Genomic DNA, 24,123 nt, shown 5'->3' with positions numbered 1-24,123 from the left:
ATATTACCAGACTTCCCGGATCCATTTTTGATGTACAAGCAGCTGGTAAGTTTTTTAAAGAACCCTGAAATACAATATCATATTCAATAAAACCATGAGAATGGAAAATAGGTTTCATGGAATTGCAAGTATAAAAAATAGAGATGAAGAAAACAAATACAAAATGTTAATTAGATTAGGATATGTAAGTAGAAAAGAGTCGAGGCATATACATGAAATGTGACGATTTCATTATAGAAAAGTCTAAATAGATTTCGACCAGCTACGTTGTCTCTGTGATCATGCAACAATATGTAATCGAATTATCAAAATTTGCAATAAACTTTGTATTAAATATCCATGTATATAATCGAAAAAATGCATGCAGGTTGTAGATTAAAGTAGAGCGACAATATTAAGCTTTTGTAATTTTCGATTATAAATCTCATTGTTCTTTGTATAAAATTATAAATAATTCCCTTCAAATAAACGATATTTTAACATAATCTAAATGAATAATAAATAATAAGTAACAAGTATATTATTTGAAATAAATGTCAGAGAAAACATACAAATCCATGAAAAATCCAGCATCGGCCATGCATTTGACACTAACACTCCTTGGAAGAAGATCCCCAAATTCATTGCAGTGAATATACGTTGCGAGGCCACCTGCTGAGCAGCCAGTGAGTAGGACCTGCCATATGAAATTTTATTACATTTTACCATTTCAATAAGGTTATAAAAGAGCTTACATTTTACCATTTCAATAAGGTTATAAAAGAGCAATCTTCAATTTGTTATGGTCCTAAATAATGGATCTAAATAATGGATTTAATTCGAAGGGAATACAAGTTTAGCAATGAGAGGAAACACATTATGATAATTTTTTTTTACTATATATACGTAGGTTTGAAAGTTTTTTTTAGTAATTTGGATGGATAAATTACACAACTTAAATTTGTAATTCTTATAAATTTTTATTTAGATTTTAAGGCTACTTGAAAATTTTTAACTATAACATTTTTAAAAAATTATTTTTATATAATATATACATAGTTGAATGAAATATTTTATTTAATATGGACATTGAAATATTTTATATATTAATGACATTGTGTAAATTAAAATGCTTTTCTAATAGTGAGTTATTTTTAAATACACATTAGTTTTACTTAACTTTGCATTATAAGCTTATTGATTTTATTATTATTCATTATTCAAATGCCACATATCAAATTTTTAATAAGAATTAGATGAATTACACATCTCCTTTTTCTTATGAGATAAGAGAATTATTTTACTTTTAATTATTTCATTTAAACATTAAAATATTTTACTATGTCAAAACACACAAGTATGTTATTTCACATATACGTAGCAATATTTGATTAATATACAAGTATGTTATCTCACATATACATAGCAATATTTTAATAATGACTTAGATATTAAACGTGAAATATGTATATTCATTTCTATTTTTTCTTTTATTATAGTATATTGGAAACAATGTTTAATACTAAGATGAGGGGTTGTGGGTGGGGACGGTGAATCAATATTAAGGTTAATTTTTACTTTTATGCTAATTTGTATTTTCATTTTAGGCTTGGAAATCATTCATGTGAGTCATTATCATCATATCATATGACAACAATACAAATAAAATCATGAACATACATACCATGAGATACACATAAGACACAATAGTTTAATGTGGAAACCCTTTCCGAAGGAAAACTACCAAATCTTTGTTTGTATTATGATGTTAAATATGAGCTCCTATTCTATTTACATTTATCTTTCTGAGAATCCACTCATAGGAAACACCAACTCCCTTCAATTGTTTGCTAGCACTCACTAGTAGGAAGCACCAACTCCCTTATTATGCAAATACATGATCAACTTACCATCAACCACCAACTTCATGGATTTATGCAAGCACCCACTTGCAAGAGGCACTGACCTCCAAGGTCTCCATAGACACCTACTAAATGGAAGGTCCAACTCCCTATTTTGTAGGCTCCAACCCGCACTAAATAAAGAAATATCTACTCGTTGTTATGACACCCACTTGGCCTGATTTTAAGTCTTTGTTCTCCTCATCAACCTTCACTTCACTCATCCCACGTAGCTCTATGTCTTATGCTCACTCTGCTCTCGCTGCAATACGATACATAAGATTTAACATTCTTCCTTCAATTTGCATAACTAGCATCTCTCGGCCTTTGATGTTATATAACATCTCTCATCCTCTCTCAACAACTCTCATACACACAAAGCCCTCTACACAACTCTCCAATAATGTTGCATTCCCCCACCATTCACAATTTCCATCCTTGGTTTTGTTCCTCTGTAACACAGAGAACAATGCAATATGTCCGCTGATCACATAGTCTCAGTGTACATTGGTATGGATCATTTTTCTTGGGATAGGAAATTTTGTTCAATCTCATAACTGCATTGCTTTCAAGGCACACAACTTATCTACATCAACAATTTGAGTATTGGTGGAACTTACTCAACCATCATGCAGAGTCATGGTCTCCAATACTTCTTTGTAAGGCACATAAGACTCGAGAAGAATAATGCAACGCACAATTAAAATTCATAAATTCATGAAGGTTAAACTTGTTTCTTCCCCAGCTATCGATATGCCCCTCTTATTTGCAAAAATAAATGGTTTCAACTATTGTTGAGTTCTTTTATAGGACCAACAACATGATATAGAGATTATTGAGAGAATTTCCAAGCAGTAACCTGAATTTCAAATAATTTCCTTGTTTAATTATGTGAGTGTCTTGGTTTTCACAGTTAGACTTATTTTTATCTTTACTACTTTATTTATTTATTTTTCTATACTATCCAACGCTACTTGAAATATAAAACATCTATTCAAATGTAGGAATATTTATGCTGAATTCATGCGCATAACATAATTATAAATATACTCATATTCAAAATTGGAAGATATGATTTAATGATTACCAAAATAGAAGGGGTGGCAAGAGTGGAAGGGGTCTTCATTTCCTCAGTTAAAAAGAAAAAAATAATGTTTTCTTGGGGATTAGGAATTACCACTAAGAATAGAGTGGAACAATCAACATTATCGATGTGGATGAACCTGGAAATTTATAAAAGTATCAACCAGGTTAACGTAATTGGGGATTCTTGTCTAGTTATCAATCAACTATTTAAGCTCTAATCTTAGCGCATTTTCTCTCGTGATCTATGGTCATGAATCAAGTTATTTATTACATGCATTAATAGGGTGGAGTAATTTACATATTTTAAGGGGACAAATCTTCTTGGATGATACCCAAGCCAACGGAGGATTAGGGTTACAAGAAGGAGTTGTAAAGAGGGCCACCCCCTCCCATCACCCCATTCTATAATGAATCTAATAAGCATGCATTCTAAATTCTCTGTTGGAAAGAATGGAGTTTTGTGGGGTTTCTTAGTCCTCCTAAAAATCATAAACATGTTCTCACATTCTATCATTACAATTTATTCTTTAAATGGGAATATATAGGGAATATTTAGAATAAATTTTTATTAGTAATATGAATAATAATGGAAAAAGGGTTCATACTAAAATAATACTATATTCATAAACTTGGGAAGTCCTTCCATCATGATCTAGACAATGAAAAATTTAAACAATTGACTATTGCATAATGATAATGTAATTCCCACCCAACAATTATGTGTTTTATCCATATAGATAAAGGAATATCAAGAAAATTATAGTCATCATGAGACATAATCATTGCCACAGAATTAGTTTTTATATGAATGATAATATGATCACTACAAATACATATATGATCATAATATGGAATGGATCAATTAATCTATCTTAAATTATTGATTAGGGGATCTGAATACAATAGACTAACATGGATTATTGAGGGTTTCCTAAAATGGGAAGTATGGGAGAAAATGTCCCTTTGTCTTTCTGAGGGGGATTGAATGATTACCTTATTTGTTATCTATTTATTTATAAAATATTGAAATGCTTGTACCCAAACAAAAGGAATTCATTAGCAAGTTTGTATTCCCTAATTTTGTTAACTAGAACGAAGATGTCTCATAGGAATGATGGCCGAGGAATTCAAGGCATAGCATTGAAATCATTATGTAGGATTCTACATATTTAGGATTCAAATCCCTCTCTTTTTCTATCTTCGCACTACTATTTTCTTCCTACCCATTATTTTTTCAATCTATTGAATCCCAATAAGACAATTTCCTAATTTCGATATCAATCTCCCTCTATTGAAAAAATAATGAACATTAGTTCATAGTATTGGAAGGGTAAATACTATTTTAAAAAGAAATAAAATAGAAGTATCATGGATAACATGTAACATAGGAAAGGATTATAAAATTTATCCTTTAAGAAGGGGTAAAAGAACATATAAGAACATAATTTCTCAATGTCCAACTACTAACCCCTCCTTTTGATTCATTCTTGAATCAAAGATTGAATAAAATAATACTCTTTGATCAACAATTAATTAAACTTCAAACTGATCCATTTACTATCTGTTATGTGATTGTTGAATCCTTTATATTTTACAATGTAAATAATTAAAAGTAAAATGTTTTGGAAATTTGTCTCTCTGGAATAGATCTATATTATTATTAATGATTGATGGCAATCTTTGTTAATCTCTTATAGTAATCACTTCTTGAGGTTTTCAAGGGTAATTTGATATATCTACCATATGCTCATTGACCCAAATATGTCCATGATTAACTAGTTGTCTATCTCCATGAATGGTGAAAACCATACCTAATTGAAAAAAAATATTTGCTTGGAATAGGACTTGACCCTTTGATCCTTTATTTCTTCTAGAAATATGAACACATTTAAGAAATTATCACTCCATTAGTCTGTAATGAAAAAAATTTCGATTTTTATTCAAGCTGGATACAATATTGATAGGTTTTTCTCAAAGAATATAAGTTCATAGAATCCTTTTGGTTTTTGGGTATTTTATGTTGACACCTAATCTTTGGGATTAGGTAAACTGATGTAAATATTGTAGATAGTAAAAATAAAAGGAAGTTGGAAGACGAAGAGGCATTGGGAGATGAAACCCAATAGTCTCCTCTCCTTGTATATATTCATATTCCCCCTTAATGAAAATCAATTCAAATTCTTAGAGTTACTCCTAGCTTGTCATGGTATCAAAGATGTTAAACACACACATGGTAGAAAGAGTATGAAAGATAAAACATGATAGTACGTTTTTTCTTAACAAGTGATATACATTTATAGTACATGGTGTGACCGTTGGGTTCCACATCCTAAGGTCTCTTGGACTTTCTTAGTCTATTCCGCTTCCACACTAACCCATAGAGGATTAGGTGTCCAACATTCCCCCCCTTAATCCGAAGGGTTATGTACGAGTCCAAGAAGAGAGTTGTAATACAAAATGTGAAAAAAATGCATGGCAGCAGTAGGCTAAATGTGCTTTCTGAAATGTTGGTATAAAGGGCGGTGGTTTAAGAATGACCACCAACACTGGAACACTTAGTGCAGTTCCCGAAACTCTTCCAATTCTGGCATGAAGCTCAAGTCTTCTGCTAGAGGAAGTGTTCATGATGTTTTGAAGAGGGAAACCTTCAACCATGAAAGGGAGGTCTCACCCGACATAAAAGGAAGAACTTCAATGTGAAAATGGAAGTCTCAACCTGTGATGGTTTAAGGATGACCAACAACTCTGGAATGCTTAAGGAAATTCCTGGAACTCTTCCAAGTTTGGCAAGAAGATGAAGTCTTCTGCTAGAGGAAGTGTCCCCAAATCTATTCCTGGAATTCTTCCAAAATTGGCAAGAAGCTGAAGTCTTTTGCTAGAGGAAGTGTCCCAGATTACCAACTGAAGGCATGCTCAGGGGCATCTTTGTCTCTAGCTACAACTCTGAAACTGGTGTGCAGGTTGTGGCTCAAGCTTACTTGATGTGACTTTGAAGCTTGTAGTTGACCATAATTTCCCCCCCTGTCAGATACAAGGTGAGACGATGGAGAAAACTCAACTGCAAGTCTGTTCAATACTTTAGAACAAGTTCTAACATGTGACTGGAATATCTTCTTGGTTGTTGATGCCCATTGCCAAGAAGTGATCCATCCAAGATGAATCTTTTTTCTTGCAGGAGGTTTGTTTCTGAAGCATCTGTTTGAAGAATGATTGGTTTTATGACAATGCTTACATGGATGAAGATCAAAACAGTTATATTTCAGATGGCTGACTTGGTCACAGTGTTGGCATTTCACAATCTGTTGTTGTTGCTGTTGCTATGGAGGAGGGGCAGAATCTGGAACAGCTGAAGGTGAACTGTCATGAAGTAATCCAACACTCTGAAAATGGATGGGATTTGAGTAATCTAGAATATGAAAGGACACATCCTTTTCATATCCAAGAATAGTTCTATGCTTGTTGTGGACAAGCTATTCCCAAGGTCCGATGATGGGCTTGGTAAGTGCAAATTGAACTTCTACATCTGCATGTACAACTGTTGCTTTATTGGGCATTGGATCTGAATCAATTGTAACATTATTGTCTTGTTGTTTATGGGAGTATGTTTCATTGTTCTGAATAAACAGGTTCAGAATGATGACTCCATTGTTGTAATTATGCTTGTTGTAGTTGAGATTCAAGCTGCGAAAAATCAATTTGTTCTTGTGCATATTGTATACATGTCTAAATTTCAAAGAGAGAGTCTTTGTTGATTTTTACTATGTTTTCGACACTAGAATGTATTAATGTATTCAGTAACTCTAATACTCCATAAATTCCTCCCATTTTATCAACAAATCAAACTCTGTTAAATACACTTATTTTAACTTATTTTCAAAGATATTAGAAGTTGCTCCAATTTCGATTTGCACCAGGTTTTGGCTGAATGGTGAAATCATACAACTTTTGGAATAAGGGGATAACTTCTATACACTTTAATACTCTACGTAAACTTCAACATTGAACACAAAAACCATAATGAGTTTTAAATACAATGCCACTACTGGGGCATCAACAACAGCAAACTTGCTTGGATCCTTCAAATACTACACTTTCTTGGCCAGTGGAAAAGGATAGTCAAGTCCAATAGCAATTATTGTCACACTAGAAATACCATGTTAAAACAAAGAAGCTTTCAATAGTCTCCAATCTCCAAATGAATTCAAATATCGAAAATGCCACATGCTATAACTCTTGGTCATGATGATCAAGATTTGGTGGAGAAACTGTTGCGTTATTCACTATTTCACTTTATATAGATCTCTCAAAATAGATATGGCATGGTTTCAAAAATATGAACTTCATATGAATGATATTGTACAGTTCAGCTGACATGTCTCTTGATTATTCTTTCAATAAAGGTCGTTTTATTCAATATATTTTACATGAAAGCCATCCCACGATTATTGAGGGATACATCCTTAACCAGCAAATTAATATTCATCCTTCCATGTGCACTACAATGGCTATTACAAACCATTCCAAAGACACTACAAATACAAAACTATAATGTCTACCTTCATATTTCTGTGATACAGTGATCAATGTATCTTTTAGAATTGTGTGAGATATATATCTTGAATTGATGAGCGCTGGATAAAGATATTGAAGAAACCAACCATCTTTAAGATGATGACAAGTCGATATAACATTCTATAATAACTTCCAATACATCAATTTGCTAAAGCTCAATCAAGTATTTCATTCACTAACGACAATGTTGGTATGCACTGGGAGCAGCTAATGACAAATATCTTTGCTATTAAAATATGGGAAGGTGAAAAGGAATGAAACATATTTCTGGTGATTATGGGGGAGACATTTGTCCCAAACTACCTCCTTGATATTCTAAGGTTGGCCTTCACGATGATGGGTTGTAAGGGCAGTATTAACGATAGGACAGTGATAATGGTTCCTTAGCGAGTATTCACAATCTTCATTTTTTTTTTTAATCCATAGTGATTCAACTTATGATCAGAGGAAAAAAACAACATATATAAACAAAATATTATACCAATAGTTAAACGTACAGGATGACAGGACCAATGCATACTAGGAATTGAATGCACCAGTCTCTATGTTGATTCTTCAACCGATTCAAACTTTCCAAAGCACCATATTGCAATGTAACGCCTCAATGTAGTAGAAATATGACCAAAATTAATGCCTTTTCAATGCTTGATGCAGAGCAGTAATACAAAAAAAGATGTTGCTCCCTCCATCGCATACGACCCATACATTCCAACCATTCCAAGCTCACAGCACCAAGAGTCACAACATGGTTAAGATTTCCACCATATAGTCAATGCACAGTCTTTTCAACGCTTCAAAAACCAGTTCTTAGAGTGGAAATTCAACGCAATTCCACGTGTTTTGAATGCATAAAATCTTAACACGGCATTATAGATCCTGGATTTTGTTCGGCAGCTTAACATGGAGCCTTTAGAGACAAGTCTCAAAATATCAACAGAAAATAGGTTGATATTTTTCTATTTACTGGACTATGTATGCAACCATTCAACCTTTTTTTAAAAACCCTTAATGAAACATCGATTTGGATTTACATACCATGATCAGTCTCCATATATAATGTATGGCATGACCTCAAATAATGCAAAACAACATGCGAATGAAGGTTCAATGCACCACTCACCAGTCTCCAATCATGCAAATGCAGTACAACATAATCAACACATATATATATGCCGATCATCTCAATGTTAGGAAACGTTCATTTCTTCACCTCATTAAGTATTCCAACACATAAAAATATGTATAATTCAGGTTAACGTTCACCACAACAATGATTTCGACAAACATATTCAACGTAAAGTCCTTCAGTCTTCCAGCACTGAGAAAATGAGTAACAATGTTCAGTCACAATCAAGCATTCAAGCTAACATTTTTTTTAACCAATGTATGAGTTTCTCATGGACATCAAGACTCAGCCTTTTAAAAAGAGTTCAACACAAAGACACACAACACATCTTTATATCGCAAGCACCAACTATTCCTTGACTATGTCGCTCTGATACCAATGCGACAGTTGCAAGGAATCCGACTATGGATTCAGATACAGCTGCCATCGACCGCAATGTAACTTCAACCTCCACGAGTCATGCACAACAGAACCTGGCGTAATTAATGGAGCTCCCGGTGATCATCCACACCCACTTCAATTACATCGATATGATTTCCAACGAAACCAATTACTGTATGACTGCGAGCTTTGTGGAAAGAAAGTAGCAGGATTTGTTAAAACTGATGAGGAATTCCAAAGGAATGAGGAAACTTCTAGAACTACAGTTACATTTGTTTTACTTGATGAATGGCAAAACAAAACGCTTCGATGCCAAGGTAAGAGGGGCATATGGACGCAGAGCGAAGGGGCATTTAAACACAAGCGTAAGAGCAGCCTTCACAAGCGTTTAGACAATAGACAGTGGTATATAACCAAACACTGAGGAAGCCATTCATTCATGTGCAGAGAATCACCATTGTTCAAAGTCAAGAATTTATGCTGGCAGAAGGTAGATGTGTCAGGAGTACAGGTGCGTTTCTTTTTTTATTTGAGATAGTGGATAGAGATCCCAACACAAATCTAGCTAAGAGAGGTCAGCCAGACAGTTTGCAACATGCACACAATAATGGCAGTTTTATCCGCAGGAATGCAAAACTAACATGCACAGAGAGGCCACAACTAGTGGCTCAAATTTGAGCAGGGCAGAAATTCGCTTGCAACTCTGATACCATGTTAAACACACACATGGCAGAAAGAGTATGAAAGATAAAACATGAGAGTATGTTTTTTATTAACAAATGATAAACATTTATAGTACATGGTGTGACTGTTGGGTTCCACATTCCAAGGTCTCTTGGACTTTCTTCGTCTATTCCACTTCCACACTAACCCATAGAGGATTAGGTGCCCAAAAAAAGAAAACCCCCATTTTTAGCATTTTTTGCCCAATAACTCCTACATTATCGGTCATATTCCTTTTTATCTATCCCTATGTGTTTGGTGCATTGAAGGCTCTGATGCACTCTATATGGAAGTTGTATGTTTCATTTGTAGGAGAGAGTTTATGCATGCTTTGAGTAGACACATAACTCTATTGAATAGTTAAATTTACAGTGCATTGTATCAGATACCAAAATATTGTGCTATGAAAGCTAGCATTGAGTTCTGGAGCGATTATTTTTTTATGTGTTGAAGGGGTCGTATACCTGCTGCATTCAGGCATTGTATTGCAACATGTTGTGTTGAAAAGCTTAAATTGGTTGAATAATGGTGCATAAACTCTCAAAGGTCGTGATTGGTGTTGTAATACATATGGTGTAGTGAGCGTGGAACAGTTTGCATTATATACACTATGATTGAAGCACTGAACATGTATGTATGCTCTTCTGGATTGATTGAATGTTGTGCATGAATGTTTACTTTGAGCATTGGACAAAAGCTAGTCAAATGGTGCATTAAATTCCATGTGCGGTGGCTCTGTCATGACTAAGTTAATTCCTATGTTGCAAGAAACTTCTGACCTAGATGAAGTATATACATGTGCATTCACCTTTTACGTTGCAATGGCTATTGTTCCTTACTCTAATTTTCTGAACACCGTGTAATTTGATGTGCAATGCATGGGTTGCTGAATTGTTTGTTGAAGTGCATATGGTATTCGTTGTATACCTTTTGAAAACCTTTGTTGAATTTTTTATATCGTTGGGTCATATAAAGTGATATCGTATGAATTGCATATGGTATAATATGAAGTGCATATGGTATATTAAGTTGTGAAGTGTGTATGGTATAATATGAAGTGAGTATGTTGAGTTAATAATTATTTATTTATTGAAATAATAATGTTTACAAAGTTCTTGTAGTATGAGATGTACCATTCACTCCCTTTTATATGGTAATGAAATAGTATGGAGGCATATTTGAGAGACTACAACTTTAATTGATTTTATGTTAAGACATATCCAGTCAGATTTTTTGAAAATACATCAAGCTTTTGTTGCAACCATTGTAATTATTTTGGGCATAGATAAGATCATATGATGCATTCACTTATATTTGTAGTTGAAGAAATTCTCTCGGATAAAGAGAACTACCATGAGTGGTCCAGGAAGATAAAACATACCCTTATTTTCAATGAGTTGTGGAAAGGGATTTGTGAAGGAGAAAGACACAATGCACCTGAAAACTCCACTTTAGATAAGGATCTTACCATTTGGGAAAACAAGAACAATAAGGCATATGCCTTGATTGCATCCTTCATAAATGAAGAGGTGAGTCAATATATTTTGGCATATTCAAATGACTTTGAATCCTTAAAGAAGTTGAAGGAATTGTATGACTCGCACTCTGAAATTGAAGTTGTTTGGTTGATGATTAAGTTGTTCAATCTTGAATTGAAAAATGATGACCCTCTTGCCTTAACATTAGAAGTAAGATCTATTATGAATGATCCACTAGTGTTGAAATAGATATTCCTCTCATAGATTTTGTCAAGGCACTATATCCCACCTATTCACATTATCTTGAGTCATTGCAAGAAAGTGGAAAACTTAAGTATATTACCTTTGAATCCCTTGAGAATAAGTTTGTGGAAAGATAGAAGGATTTTGGGAAGAAGAAAACTCCTCAGCCTTATGAAGAAGTTGTGTGCCTTGCAGAAAAAGAGAAGAATCATGCACAATATTCTTCTAGAGGAAGAGGTGACTGAAGAGGAAGAGGAAGGAATAATTTTAGATGTAGGGGTGGCAGACATTTCCAAGGAGAAATGTTTGATATTCATTTCATACGATGCAATAGAGATGGACATGATGCTTCCAATTGTAAGCTTCCTTGGGACTAAATTAAGTAGGAAAGAAATGAAGAAAATGGTAAAACACTTGGTAAAGGGAAAGGAAAAGAACCTAAGTCCTCTTAATATGTTTTGGTACATTGCAACATTGGAGTAACTCAAGACTTATTCAATGCTTCACCCGCTTCATGGAAAGATGCTCAATTGCTTTATTCAGGAGCAGCTTGCCACATGACTTTCAAAAGATATTTTTTTGGAGAATTCACTCACAATATTGATGGAGCAGTATACTTTGCAAGCAAGTCAAAACTCAAGCCATCAGGTCTTGGCAGAATCAAGCTCAAACTGCTTGGACTTTTAGATTTTCTTCTACAAAATGTTCTATACCTGCCAGAGTTGAGGAGAAACTTGTTGTCTTTGGTCCACATCCACCAGCAAGGACACTCAATTCACATATTTGATGGCAAGGTTGAGGTGAAGAAAGCATCAGATCACTCACTTGTAATGACTTGGATAGAGGAAGAAAGACTTCTGAAGATGCAAGGAACCTCTACTCGTGCACATAAATTTTCATACATTTCTCACTATGATGAAGGTACATTTCCATCAATTCTTTTATGGCAAGCTAGATTTGGACACTTGAACTATGCAAACCTTCGTAAATTGAATAAAAATGGTGTCATTGATTTACCTCAAATTCATAGGAAACTTAAGCAATTGGATGATTGTATCTTAGGAAAGCAGAACAAACAACCTTTTCATGATTCTCATTCCAGAGAACATATAAATATTGAACTCATTCATTCTGATTTATGTGGCTCAATGCCTGTTCCTTCTGAAAATTGTAATAAATATAAGATGAACTTTATTGATGAATACAACATAATGTGTTGGCTTTATTTATTGAAGAACAAATCTGAAACATTCAATAACTTTCATGCATGGATTGAAAATGATGCACAATATCATATTGGCTCTATTTGTACTGATAATGGAAAATAATACACTTAAAATGAATTTGAAAACTATCTTCGCCAACATGGGATCAACATCAAACTATCACTACTTATAACTCCCAATAGAATAGAGTACCTGAAAGAATGAACAATACAATCTTAAATATGGTATGTTCGATGATGTTTTTCAAGAATTTTAAGTTGGTGTTTTGGGCTGATGGAAATCTATGTGTTGTGTATATAAAGAAGAGGTGTCCATCTCATGCTATAAAAAACAATACTCCCTATGAAATGTGGTATGGACATATTCCTTCGATGAGGCATCTTAGGGTTTTTGGTTCTACCTATTATGCCTTGATAACTAAGGAACAAAGAAACAAAATCAATGCAAGGCATTGAAAATGTATCTTCTTAGGGTAATCAACAACCTCCAAAGCATACCATCTCTATGTTGAAGTGAATAAGAAGTTTATAATATCTAGAGATGTGATCTTTCTTGAATCTTCCAAGACTGACAATTTTTTTCAACAACAACTTAATCTCTTGGATATATTCGGACATGCAAAGTCTTTTGAAGAGTTTGATAATGAGATTCCACATATTGAAGGGGCGATCCATCCACTGATGACACTTTGAGTGATGTGATTGATAAAATTGGGAGATTAAATCTTGATTCAACCCCATGTCAATCAACTAAGCAACTGGACCATCTCGGAAAGGTCCTCCAAAATGATTGACAAGGGCACTTGAAAGTGTTCATTTTGATGTGGTTGGAAAAAGGGGAACAAGATGCTTTGTTAGAAAAAATGGAGGTGATGTAGAAAGTCTTGATTCACCTATTGATATGGATGTTTCTTATGTCTGTGAACTGAATTTGTCTACATATTTTGAACCAACTTCTTTCAAAGAAGTCACTTCTCATTATGAATGGAAATAAGCGATGCATGAAGAATATGATGCTTTGATCAAGAATGGCAATTGGAAGTTGGTTGATCCTCCATTGGGAACCAAACCAATAGGCTACAGGTTTGTCTTCAAGAACAAGTATAAAGAAAATGGCTCACTCGACAAGCATAAAGCTAAGCTTGTGGAAAAAAATTTCGCACAAAAGGAAGGGGTCGACTATGAGGAGATTTTTTCCTGCATAGAAAAACAAGCTACCATCTAGACACTCTTTTCCTTGGTAGCTTAGAATGGTTGGAAAGTCCAAAAAATGAATGTAAAAAATGATTTCCTGAATGGAGATCTAAAAGAGAATGTTTTTATGTCCCAAACAGAAGGATTTGTTATGAAGGGTCAGGAACACAAAGTATGCAATCTTGTAAAATCCTTGTATGGCCCAAGCACCACAATCCTGGTATGAAAAGTTAACTTAGCATCTTTTGAAACTCAATTTCAAACATTACGATCTTGATGATGCAACTTTGTTTGTCAAGAAAGTTGGAAAAACAATTGTATATCTTTTTCTTTATGTAGATGATCTTATGATGAGCGGGTAAAGAGAGAGCTACATTGCATCCATAAAGAAAGAACAGAGGAAATGTTTTGAAATGACAGATTTTAGCTATGTTCACTAATATGTTGGTATTGAAGTAACTCAACATCTGAATTTTATATTCCTCTTTTAGAAGAAGTACATTGGATATGTGTTTAAACATGTTTTGCATGGTTGAGTGTAAACCCTTTATTACTCCAATGGGAAAAAACTTAAAGGTCACATCGACTGCAGGAAAATAGTTTGAGGATGAAACAAAGTATAGACAACTCGTAGGAAGTATCAACTACCTAAATACTACCAAACCATACATTTCATTTGATGTTGGAATCCTCTCTAGGTTTATGAAAAAACATTGTGAGGATCACTAGTCTACTACAAAAATAGTTCTAAAGCACTTGAAGGGAACTCAAGACTTTGGACTCAAGCATGCTCTGATTCAGATTTCGATAGAGGTAAAGAAGCTGGAGTGTTAGGCCACTATTATACTAGTGTAACCCTTATTGTTATTAGTACAACCCCCTTATTATATTGTTGTACCCATGCAGTCCCCATATTATTACTATTGTGCCCCATAGAAGCCCACTATTGTTATTATTGTGCCCTTACATTATTATTGTTATGTCGGCTCTTATTATATTATGACTCCTTAGACTCCTATATATAGAAAGAAGGTCTTGTCATCTGTAACATCCAAGAATTATTCATTTGTGTAATGTAAAGGAGGTTCCCCCTCAAAGAGGTTGAATTCTAAGGCGTTCAACTATCTTTTCTATCTTTTTGTGAGCTGGTTTCATAACATTTGGTATCAGAGCTGTAGATTCTAGGGTTTTGCTGCTCCAAATAGGTCATCATGGGATTTTCGCTATGACAATTTTGATACCAAGTTTCAGAAGCTAAGAAAAAAACCCATTTGAGACGAAACGGGTCTGAACCTTGGCTCCTAATTTTACATCCTGTCTCACTATATTTTTCAAGATATAGTCTAAGGAAGTTAGGGTTTTCGCAGACCTCCAAATTACATTCCAAATAGTTGACCTGGGAAAATCATCATAACCTTCTCTCTGAGCATCAGATTGAAATTTCGTAAGAGGTTATAGAACCAGTCTATAATTAGGTCGCCGTGGGAGATTTGGCATAACTCTTCCTTGGAGAATCCAATTTGGATCAGACTGGTGGCATTGGAAAGAGGACACAAAGGGCTACTGCAGGTTTTGATTTTAAAACTGGAGGATTTGAAATTACAGTGTTACAGTTGTTTTAAGATCAAGCTCCTAAAATCAAGAAAAAGCGAGATGAGGAAGTTTGATGGCAAGAATCTGGTAAATTGGATACTACAGATGGAGAAATACTTTTATCTACATGGTGTACCATTGTTATAAAAGGTATGTATTGCATCTAATTATTTAGAACCGAATCAATTTTTATGGTATAAAGGGCTTTGTTCTCGTAAACCACTTGTCACGTGGTCTATTTTCACGGAGGAAATGATAACACATTATGAGGATACAAAGAGAAACTCCTTCTTTAGCCAATTGATAAATCTCAAACAAAAGGGTTCAATGAAAACACACATTGAAGACTTTCAAAAATTGAATAGAAGGGTAAATTATACTCCAGAGAAGCAAAGGATTGATGTCTTCATAGGGACTTTAAAGGATAACGTTCAACATGAGGTTCTTTTTGGGAACCTGATTCATTGTAGGAGTTATTCGAGTTGGCAAGAAAAATTGAAAGCGAAATTATGAAAACAAGGAATCCCACCACTCATGACTATAATTATGGAAGTGTTTCTTCTCCTACTTCCACAACCTGCAAGGCTTACACCACAACAATTGGAAGAAAAAGGAGGAAAAGGGCTTTGTTGCAATTGTGATAGAAATGCACTAAAGGTCATAAGTGTGCTGAGAATAAATTATTTTATATAGAGTATAAAGAGGAGGAAGAAAAGGGTCAAGAAACATCAAAAGAAGAGGATATATGCCAGGACCCAACCCCAGAGAAAGAAGAAATGAATCCGACCATATCTTGTAAAGCATTGGCAAGAATTACCACTCAAAATCTCAAGATAGAAGGACATGTCAAGAAGAAAATGGTTCAAGTAGTAAAAGAACAGATCAAGCATCAACAACAATTTTTCCAACTTTTAAAGGATAACGCCACTTTGGTGTAGAATCGAATGAAAAAACAGGTAGATCAACATCGCAGTGAAAAATGTTTTGATGTAGGTGATTAGGTATTCTTATGGTTACATCTCAAGCAAGCTATTTATGAGAAGGAAATGTTGGCAATACTACATGCACTTAAGAAATGGTGACCTTACCCAATGGGAAGACACTTCAAGGTAATGATGGATCATGATAGTCTTAAATACACTTTAGAACAAATATTATCATTAGAAGAACATAAAAAATGGGTCACAAATATGTTAGGTTATGACTTTGGCATCATCTACATAAAAGGGAAGAATTTTTTTGCTGCAGATGCACTCTCAAGAAAGGATGAGGATGTGGAAGAATTGTTTTGTTCTATTTCTATTATCCAACCAAATTGGATAAACGAAGTCAGGGATGAATGGAAGAAGGATGAAGAAGTGTGGCCACTCATTCAAAAGTTGCAAAAGATCCCAATTCAAACAATATTGCCAAAACTTGAAGAGGAAGGAAAAATCATATTAGAACCTAGAGCAGTCACAGAAACAAGAACCCGACAGCTACGAAATCGACCAATTTCAGAGTATCTCATCAAGTTGAAGAACTTACCCACTAAAGATTCCACAGGGGAGGACAAGAATATTCTACAGAAGCATCAAGAACTACTCAAGCATTGAGGACAACACTTTTTGAAGGAGAGGGGCATGTTAGGCCATTATACTACTAGTGTAGCCCCTTATTGTTATTAGTACAACCTCCTTATTATATTGTTGTACCCATGTAGTCTCCATATTGTTACTATTGTGCCCCATAAAAGCCCACTATTATTATTATTGTGCCCTTACATTATTATTGTTATGCCAGCTCTGATTATATTATGAATCGTTAGACTCCTATATATAGAAAGGAGGTCTTGTCATTTATAACATCCAAGAATTATTCATTTGCGTAATGTAAAGGAGTTTTCCCCCTCGAAGAGGCTGAATTCTGAGGCGTTCAACTATCTTTTCTATCTTTTTGTGAGCTGGTTTCATAACATGGAGAATCTAATTCAGGCTATGTTAAGAGTCTTGGATTAGGAGTTGTCTCCTTGAGGTCATGCAAACAATTAGTTCCGACAGATCCTATAACTGTATCAGAATATGTGGCAGTAGTTGAAGCAATGAAGGAAAGTGTGTGTCTCAAGAAAATTATAGAAGATTTGTAGGAGAAACAAACACACTCAACTCCTCTTTTGATTGATAACACTTCTGCAATAAAGTTGGCCAAGAACCCAAAGTTCCATGATCAAATGAAGCACATCAATACAAAATACCATATGATTTGACATCATGTTAAGGCCAAAACAATCCACCCACAACATTGTTCCACAAATGAGTAGATTGTAGACATCTTCACCAAAGCGCTTAGAAGGGAAAAGTTTGAAAGATTCAAGATGATGTTTAGTTCACCAACATCCCTTCAGATTAATGGGGGGAATGTTGACACCTAATATTTGGGATTAGGTAAATTGATGTAAATATTGTAAATAGTAAAAATAAAAGGAAGTTGGAAGACGAAGAAACATTGGGAGATGAAACCCAATAGTATCTCTCTCCTTGTATATATTCATATTGTCCCTTAATGCAAATAAATTCAAATTCATGGAGTTACTCCTAGCATGACATTTTACTATTGAGCTTTGTTAATATTTTCAGATGACATATTATTTTAAATGAGATCCCTAATAATTGGACATAGAAGCTCCTTATTTAATTAAAAAATAGTTATGAGAAGAAGTAATAATAGTATAACCCATATGCCACCGATGGGGGTGTGAGTTGTCAGATAGATCCATTAAGGCAGTGATTATGATAAGGACAAAAGGAAATGTTTCCATTGCCCACCACACGCTTGAAGCAAAGGGTGTGGTGGCCTTCAACATGCTTAAGACAACAAGAATGCCTGAAGGTGACAAACATATTTGGGAAAGTTTACTAGCTATGGTGAAGGATAGAAGGCCAGGGTTTGAAAGAGTAGAGGTACTAAAGGCAAGACTGGAGTAGAGGCTTGGGAAGGGACGGGGGCTCCATCGACTCCAAACATTGGCTATCAGGTATGTAAACTAGCTTTTCATCCACTACACCATGATTCCCTATGTCTGGTTTGATAATTGGGGTATTGGGGGCACTGGATTTGTGGGCGAAAGTAATTCTAGCTGGGAGATATGCATGTTGTCAGGCATTTGCTAGAATAATCCTAGCTCCATGGGTTCCTCCCTGGTATCAATCTGTTATGGGATATAACTTTCTCTTGTGGAGCTTATCAGGCTTCATTGGGTGGGTGGATGTATGGGAGAATACCTTTGTCTTATCTGCATGGCAATCTTGGGGGTTAGGGGCTGGGATGCTATCAATGTCTATATTTTGATGAAATTTTTTTTCTTGGTTTTCTCCATGGGTGTTGAGGGTAATTGGTAGGGCTGGCTCGTGAGGGTCGATGACAAGTACCTGAGGAAAGCTAGTAGTGGGGAGGTTTTCATGGGTAGGGGTCTTCTAAAGTCTAGGAATTGGCATGAATTAAGTGCTAGCCATGTCGGCCTTGGCTAGTTGAGGGGAAGTCGAGAGGCAAGAAGAGTTTGGGTTGGGTGCCTCTTGCAGCCCGGGGGTTAGATTTTGCACTACAGTGCTAGTTAGGGCAAGGCCAAAATTGTGATGAGTGAGGGGGGATGGGGAATGGTCATAAAACAGTGGGTAAGGGAGGTGCGGAAATTGGAACCCATCAGCTTGGCTACCGTGTTATAATATATATAGTTGGTCCATTGTTGGCACCTCGATCCTAAGGCCGAGACTGAAACATTTGTAAAGAAATGGGCATGTCGGGGCATCTGCTGGGAAAAGTTACCAGGGTGCAGGTCATGGTCATGTTGGGTGGGGGATCCTGCATTTTGGGGGTTATAGAAATGAACCAATGGTGGAAGATTTTGTGAAAAGGCAGAGTCTTCAGGTGTTGGAAATACAAAACATAATGTTATGGAAATCATGTTTTCTTGTTCCCATATTAGGTCCACTAAATGGTAATCATTCTCAGATGCAAAGAGTACAGAGGCTAGTTATGGGCCATCCTCAAGATTTGACCGACAGGTTCCGTGACAAGGCGACAATGGGTAGACCGGGTTAAGGTAAGGGCCAAGGAAAGAGGCCATAGGAGATCGAGGCTGAGGCTGAACCAAGCACTACGGGTAAACGCCGAGGTAGAAAACTAGCGGCCAAGTTGATAATTGAAGCAGTTGTTGCGTACAAGGAAGGCACCAAGGAAGAGATCAGGTGGATGATAGAAAAATGGGAGGAAGACATACACTGACAAGTGAGCATGGATGAACCTGATCTAGAGGACTAGAAGCTCCTGGTTATGGATTCGGGTAACACTAAAGGAAGAGTGACTAAATTTAAATAGGCCCTACATCTTTATTGGCTGATGAAATGCCTCCTTCGAAAGGCCATGGATAAAATTTGGATGTCTGCCATCTAGGATTTCTCAAATTACAAACAAGAGTTTCAGAAACTACAATTTCAATTACAGAAATAGTATGGTCTCCTTAGCCGCATGGAGAGACACTTCCCCTGCCTGTTTTCACAAAGAGAGTTGCGAGGCTCCAGTGCTAAAGATCCGACCCCAGTCGCTTCGGCCTCCACCGAGAACGATGGATAGAATGCTAGCTTTCGGTTATTTTTTATTAGTTTTCATGCACATAGATTTTAATTTCCAATTTACGGTGATATTTATATATAGGAAAAAATAATATGGATGTGGACGTGACAATCAAACTTATCTAACTTGGATAGATAGACTCAATATTTTTGGTCAGTGTATGGCTTATCATGCGGTTAGGTGGTCAACATACTTGGTTTCCTGATGGGCAAGTCGATACCACCTAACCTCACTCTATGTGCTTGTAACTTGCTTATTTTATAATGAAGAAGAAGGATCTGCCAAGCTTAACAAAAAGAAATAGTATAACCCATATGAATAATATTGGAATTCTTTTATATGGAAAACAAAGATCTTTCTTCAATTTGTTATAGATCCTAATAGCTCCAACCATTTCATTCATTCAATTCCTAGTTGGGAGTAAGTGACATGGCATGACAGAACCAACAAATGATTGTAAGAGTATTCTCCATTCCATCTTCATCCTATGGATTATGGGAATGAGAGGAACGAAAAAGAGCAAGCTATCAAGATAAAATCAATGACTATCACATTACAAGTGTGATGCCCTAACCTCTAAGGTAATTATGCTCAATGGAATATAACTCCTCATTTCATTAGTATGAGATCCATAGGTTCTTTTGGAATCCTAACTATTATAATGTGAATCAAATTTAATGACATAATTTAGTTTACAATTACAACATAACATTGCTTTCCTACATGTAGATTCCTTCGAGGGAAAGAAAAGGGAAGTAAGGGTCAATTGATATGGATTGTTTTACTCACTCTTCCAAATCAACTAGGGGAGGATAATAACATTGCATTTCAAATGGAGAAATAATATAATGATTCCTAATCATATTCAATGGGGATAGGTGTAAAGATGACAAGAGAAGGGAATTAAAGGTGGAAATTTCTCCAAACCAATATTGAACAAATAACCATTGAAAAACATTAATGGATATCACATAATAGGATTACATCAAGATATGGTCTCATTCTTTGAGAATGGTATATGTCAGAATCAGTAGATGCTACAAGCCAATCGAATTGAGCCTTGGGATGGAGATGTACAAAGTCATATCTTAAAATGCAAGGGAACCCTAGGATATTTTCAATGGGTATTCTTGAGCCTAATCCGTTTCATGGAGGCAATGTTTCTTCTCCTAAGATAGAAAGGGGATAGGTGAAAAGAATCAATGGAAGTTATTCTAAGGAATGAATCTAATTTGGTCCAATACTATATTTATAGAACACTCTATTTACACCTCAAAAGTTGGAATTTTATATAACGTAAGATGAAACTGGCAATTGAAACTTGAAATGTTCCAAGCATTTTATTCATATGATAGATGCCAATGAGATGAAATACTAATTTGACATTAAGTAATCCAATTATAAACGTATCCACTATAGATAGATAATTGAATCAATTTTTGGAATAAATGGTTAGACGTGGATACAAATAGAGCCAATTCTATGTGTTAATGTCAACAATAATGCAAATTGCACTAGTGGGAAAAATCATTGGCTTTATAAATTTTGAGGGTTAAATCCCTCTATCCCCATATAGAATCATTCCCAAATGAAACAATTTATTTTTCCCAATTATATTAGTTCTTAGAATTTGAAATGTTTCAAGCATTTTATTCATAAGAAAATTCTCAAATGAAACAATTTATTTTTCCCAATTATATTAGTTCTTAGAACTTCAATTGTTTCAAAGATTTTATTCCTCCCAATGAGCTGAAATATTGATTTGACATTAAGTAATCCAATTATAAAAGCATTCACTATATATAGAGAACTGAATTAATTTTTAGAATAAATAGTTGGAGGTCAATAAAGATTGAGCACAATTCTAGGTGTTAATATCAACAACAATACAAATTGCAATATAAAAATACATACATATACCTATATATACATATAGAAACAGCCTGATCAATATATTAATTCATGAATTTAATTAACAAAATAACAAATATTAAATCAAAACTATTTCAATTAATTTAAATAAATTTAAATACTTTAATTAATGTATAAATTTATTTTTTTATTTATTAGATAAATAAATAACCCTTAAAATATATTCTTTACCATATTTTTAAAATAATAAATATTCTCTAACCATCAGATTCAGAATGGCTGGGCATTTAAATATATACTTCAATAAATATTGACTTTTGAAAACGTACCTGTTCTGCTTTATCCATTCCCTGAGCCAAAAGATCTTCCATTACAGCTTTCCATATCCTTTGTCCTCTCGAATAAAGTTCGATACCCTGAAATACTGTTCATTAGATACAGAAGTTTCCATTGGTATAGGATTATGAGAATTAAAATTCCTATTCACCTATGTATTGAAATTGACATACCGGCTCTAGTACTTCCACATCTCCGGTGAATGAAGACCCATCACAGTATCTAACCATAACGCGGTTCCATCCATAGAAATCTGTTCAACAGTTTTCTCTGCTTTCAATAAATCCTTTAAAAAGCCAATGGATCATCACATTTCTTTAGAGTATAGCCTTGAGATACCTGGATTTTGTGTTTGAACATCACTTAAAATTCCTGTAAATGCTATTGATTCCCCCATGTACAGAGATGAACCCAATGCAGAGTGAGAGCGGTTCAAGCAGGATGCTGTGTCGTTACACCATCCTCCACCCTGCGTAATAATTTGCACTAGATAAATCATAAGACTTCAATTGCATCAAGGTAGATGAGTCTTAAAAGTCATAAACACATTATTTTTTAATATCTTGAATCTGCAATCGATATAAAGATGTTAAATAATATCTGGAATCTGCCATAAACATAAAATGTTTTTTTGAAAAATGAAAATAATCACTCTAACAAAAAAAATGACCCTAACAAAAAAAATACCCATATTAAACCGACAAAAACAACTTTGGTAAATAAATATATAACAAAAAAAAATCACCCTAACAAAAAAAAATACCAATATTAAATCGACAAAAACAACCTTGGTAAATAAATAAATATAAAAATAACGAGACAGATTACTGACCTGCATGAAAACAAGCCAGCTGTTTGCTCCAGATCCAAATCCTCGGTCTAAATGGTACCCTGGTGGGCTTCCATCTAAACAAACTGCAATAAGCAATGGCCTTATTAGTTCTGGTCAGGAATCAACTTAAAATTTTGAGACGCACACAAATACACTTACCAGCTCCTTTGGCTACAGCGTCCTGCAACACAGTGATGTTTACATAGAGTGTCAAATTGGACGAATCAAAAAGTGACAACTCATTTGTTATCACAAATTCCCCACTCTGGAGTATGTCTGCATCCATTATTCGTGCCATTCTCATGACAGATACTACAAGGAAAAAATAGTTGACAGATCCCCGCGAGTTAACCATATTGGAGAGCGAGTTATGCCTAAACATACCAAATATTATCAACCAGCGCTGCGAGAAAGTTCAGTCAGTGCTTCTTAAATGCTTAAACCAACATGATTTTAGTTTTTTTTAATGCTTAAACCAACATGATTTTAGTTTTTTTTTTTTAATTAATATTATTGTATGGAGTGGTAGAATGATACGTCTGTTTTTGGAGTTTTAGTGTTTGGAATTGATTTGCAAGTAGTTTTATTTGTGTTTAAATTTTTTTCTAAGCGTCAATCATTAGTATATACCTATATATACTTATGTGTAAAAAATATAAATAATATAAAAACGAGTCCCATCACTAACTCTAACTTCTAACTTCTGAAATTTTAGTATTTAAAATTGATTTACAATTAATCTCACCCAATACCCTTATTATTGGTTACAATCATGAATTAGCCTCTCTATTTTTTAATTTTTTTTATATCATAGTATTCTTCGCCGAGAATAATATTCGAATAGTCTCTGTATTATTTATATTTTTGATATCAGCATCTTCTTCTCCGAGAATAATATTGGAATAGTCTCTGTATTATTTATATTTTTTATATCAGCGTATTCTTCTCCGAGAATAATATTGTAATAGTCTCTG

The 24,123-nt window shown here is 34.6% G+C and overlaps 1 protein-coding gene across 1 annotated transcript in view; it reads right to left on the bottom strand.

Moving 5' to 3' along the window:
* The window catches only part of LOC149215462 (pectin acetylesterase 8-like), a 66,204-nt gene extending 42,769 nt beyond the window's left edge, over nucleotides 1-23,435 (bottom strand). The window contains exons 1-8 of the mRNA XM_089389724.1: nucleotides 23,309-23,435; nucleotides 23,150-23,232; nucleotides 22,657-22,786; nucleotides 22,491-22,570; nucleotides 22,311-22,397; nucleotides 552-676; nucleotides 213-273; nucleotides 8-64 (exon numbers count right to left, since the gene is read on the bottom strand). Of these exons, the coding sequence (XP_089245850.1) occupies nucleotides 8-64; nucleotides 213-273; nucleotides 552-676; nucleotides 22,311-22,397; nucleotides 22,491-22,570; nucleotides 22,657-22,786; nucleotides 23,150-23,232; nucleotides 23,309-23,435 (750 nt within the window). The remainder of the gene's footprint in view (nucleotides 1-7; nucleotides 65-212; nucleotides 274-551; nucleotides 677-22,310; nucleotides 22,398-22,490; nucleotides 22,571-22,656; nucleotides 22,787-23,149; nucleotides 23,233-23,308) is intronic.
* Between the last annotated feature and the right edge of the window lie 688 nt (nucleotides 23,436-24,123).

This window comes from Pinus tabuliformis, chromosome 1_1 (assembly GCF_031772625.1).
Source record: "Pinus tabuliformis cultivar Carrire ecotype Pingquan chromosome 1_1, CPIR1, whole genome shotgun sequence".
Taxonomy (NCBI): domain Eukaryota; kingdom Viridiplantae; phylum Streptophyta; class Pinopsida; order Pinales; family Pinaceae; genus Pinus; species Pinus tabuliformis.
Note: the sequence above shows the minus strand (reverse complement) of the source record. Positions and strands in the feature narration are given on the sequence as shown.